Here is a 2,473-nt window from a genome sequence, read left to right on the forward strand (position 1 = left end):
AACTGAATAACTGATGGCTAGACTCTTTCTCATCAAATTAGACAACCGTTCCATTGCAACAAATTTTTGAGGATAAAAGTATGTAACAAACTCATCAGATGCTTTGCAACGTTTCGGTTAGATATTACAAGCATTCACACACACACGTATGCAGAGAGAGAGAGAGAGAGAGAGAGAGAGAGAGAGAGAGAGAGATTATTCCTCAACGCCGTAATGAAAATGATCCAGAAAGACCCTTAAAACCAAATATGCATTACTATGACAACGAAAGCGAATACTTCCAACAAACGTGAAGGTCTGGTGATCTGCGAAGTAGAAGTCACATGAAATTCGACCACCGGTCTTGTCATAGGACACAGGTACTTAACATACCAGAATGCCTTCGAAACGAACACTGGCGTCATTGCTTGGCCAGTTCCAGGAAGTTTCGCTCCTTCCGTTTACAACCTTGGCTTACTGAATTATTTTAATAATTTTCATCAGAAAATTTCTTCTGTAATGGGTCATTCTAAAACACTTGTAGGATCAGATCGGTTAGCAATACCGTAGGCCTATAAACTGACAAATTTTGTAAAACTGCATCACAAACCGCTTTTGGTAATCATTCATTTTTTAAGTTTACTGTTTATCAAGTAAAGTTATAATACCCACAAAAAAGCAATGCATACTTGAGACATTTTCCTTGAAATAAAAACAAGCTGTTCCTAGTTGACATGTTAAAAATTTTGGGGGTATTTTTTTTATTTGTCAATTGTCCAATTTCATATTAAAAGCATGTACAATTCAAAGTTCACGTTTAATGAGAGAAATTTCCCACATCTAATACTTGTAACATTACTTTCTGGAAATTTCCCACATCTAATACCTGTAACATTGCTTTCTTAAATATAGGAATAGGCCTAAGTAAGCTGGGAGCACACGGCATTTTATCTACATAAACGCTAGTCCCAACCTGAGGCAGTCTTAGTTGAAAGCCACTTTCTTTGCTTGCTATGTAGATATATTTCACTGTGATACCTGAAAATGATGACAACAGCATAGACACGCCATTGCGGCCAAAATTTCCCCCCATACAACCCCCACCCACTAGTCTAAAGGCTCATATGAGCCTAGACTAAAGAGTAAATAAGCATAAAGCTGAATTAGCATAAAGCTGAACAATTTCCGTGATAAATGAGTAAAAATGAAAACTATAAACGGAAGACAAGTATAGGCACTACCTGATAAATATGACCAAATTGCTGAAACAGCTGTAATTGTAGGGAGCAGAAGGATGCAGTACAGCAGTAGCCGCCCCATTTCCAGTCACTTTTGGGAAAAATCAATTAGGTCCTCACACGAATACAAGATGCAATTTCTTTCGCGAACAGATTTCACTTGATTTCTTTAAGTATTTCTTTAGAAATGTCTTTATACAAATCCCTTTCGGGTTGTTATGTAGTAACCAAACTGGCCATTATTTGTTCAACTTTTCAAGGCTGGTATCAGATCTCTTCTTTTTTTATATGTATATATGGTTACAAATCCAAATGCCTCAGTAACGAATAAACACCTTTTTCGTAAATGAACAAAGTTAGGTTCCACGTTCAAATCGTCCACGGAGAAAAAACTCCAAAAAGAATCATCATACGTTGGTATCAACGGCAGCTCTTCCTCTGCTGTTTCTCCATCACTTTCAATTTCTTTGGAGCGCTATTTACGTAGGGCCACATTTCTTGGGGATCAGAAAAAACCCCTTTTTTTGTTGCAGAGAAAAAAGTGTGTAACCGATACACTTCACACAGACGCGACCACCACCTCCACCAGCACAACCTCTCCTTGCTACCGCGTCGACGTATGGTTGCCGACTGACATCCCGACAATCGTCAGTTTCAGACACTGGCCCTGGCGGGATCTTAATGCTTAGGGGGTCGCGGTGGGGTGACGGGGGGAGACAGTAGTGGGGGAGTCCGAACATATTCATTCCCCCTCCCGGGACTAGCCCCACCATCCCAGTCCAATCCAACCGACCAATCAGGAAGATGACCTCGCCAACTGTATTTCTTGCAGAGTATGATTCACTTATTCAAGTTTTCTCCAAAAGACAATCATTCTTGTGGTTTACTTTCTACCGGATTTTGTGAAACAGTTTAATATCATTTCAGCGATTAAAATTATGGCAACCATTCTCTTCGAAATAATGGTTCAACAGCACATTTTCACTGTCTGAAAATTCTCTCTCTCTCTCTTCTTTTAACCCAAGGCAGATGAATCCTCACTTCGTCAAATTAACTTTCAATAAATTTTAATCCCAGCATTCCTCTTAAACTTCATCAAGCCCGTTATTTAACTCTGCAGGTGAAATCAAATCTCACTGTATTTGTCACTAGTTATTTCATTAAGACGAATCCTTCCCTGTTCTAATATATACCGATTAGGATATTTCTATTTCCAATAGCACGTCATGGGAACATTAAACACACAGTAATTCCGC

At 39.0% G+C, this 2,473-nt stretch overlaps 1 protein-coding gene across 5 annotated transcripts in view; it reads right to left on the reverse strand.

Annotated features, from left to right (window-relative positions):
• The window catches only part of LOC136841666 (uncharacterized), a 270,413-nt gene extending 268,533 nt beyond the window's left edge, over positions 1-1,880 (reverse strand). For 4 of the 5 annotated variants that reach the window (XR_010854057.1, XR_010854056.1, XM_067108847.1 and 1 more), the window contains exon 1: positions 1,221-1,880. Coding sequence is in view for 3 of the 5 variants with exons in the window: in XM_067108847.1 (XP_066964948.1) it covers positions 1,221-1,299 (79 nt within the window). In the remaining 2 variants the exon portion in view is untranslated. The remainder of the gene's footprint in view (positions 1-1,220) is intronic. The other variant, XM_067108849.1, reaches the window with a different exon arrangement.
• Between the last annotated feature and the right edge of the window lie 593 nt (positions 1,881-2,473).

This window comes from Macrobrachium rosenbergii, chromosome 9 (assembly GCF_040412425.1).
Source record: "Macrobrachium rosenbergii isolate ZJJX-2024 chromosome 9, ASM4041242v1, whole genome shotgun sequence".
NCBI classification, from domain to species: Eukaryota; Metazoa; Arthropoda; class Malacostraca; order Decapoda; family Palaemonidae; genus Macrobrachium; species Macrobrachium rosenbergii.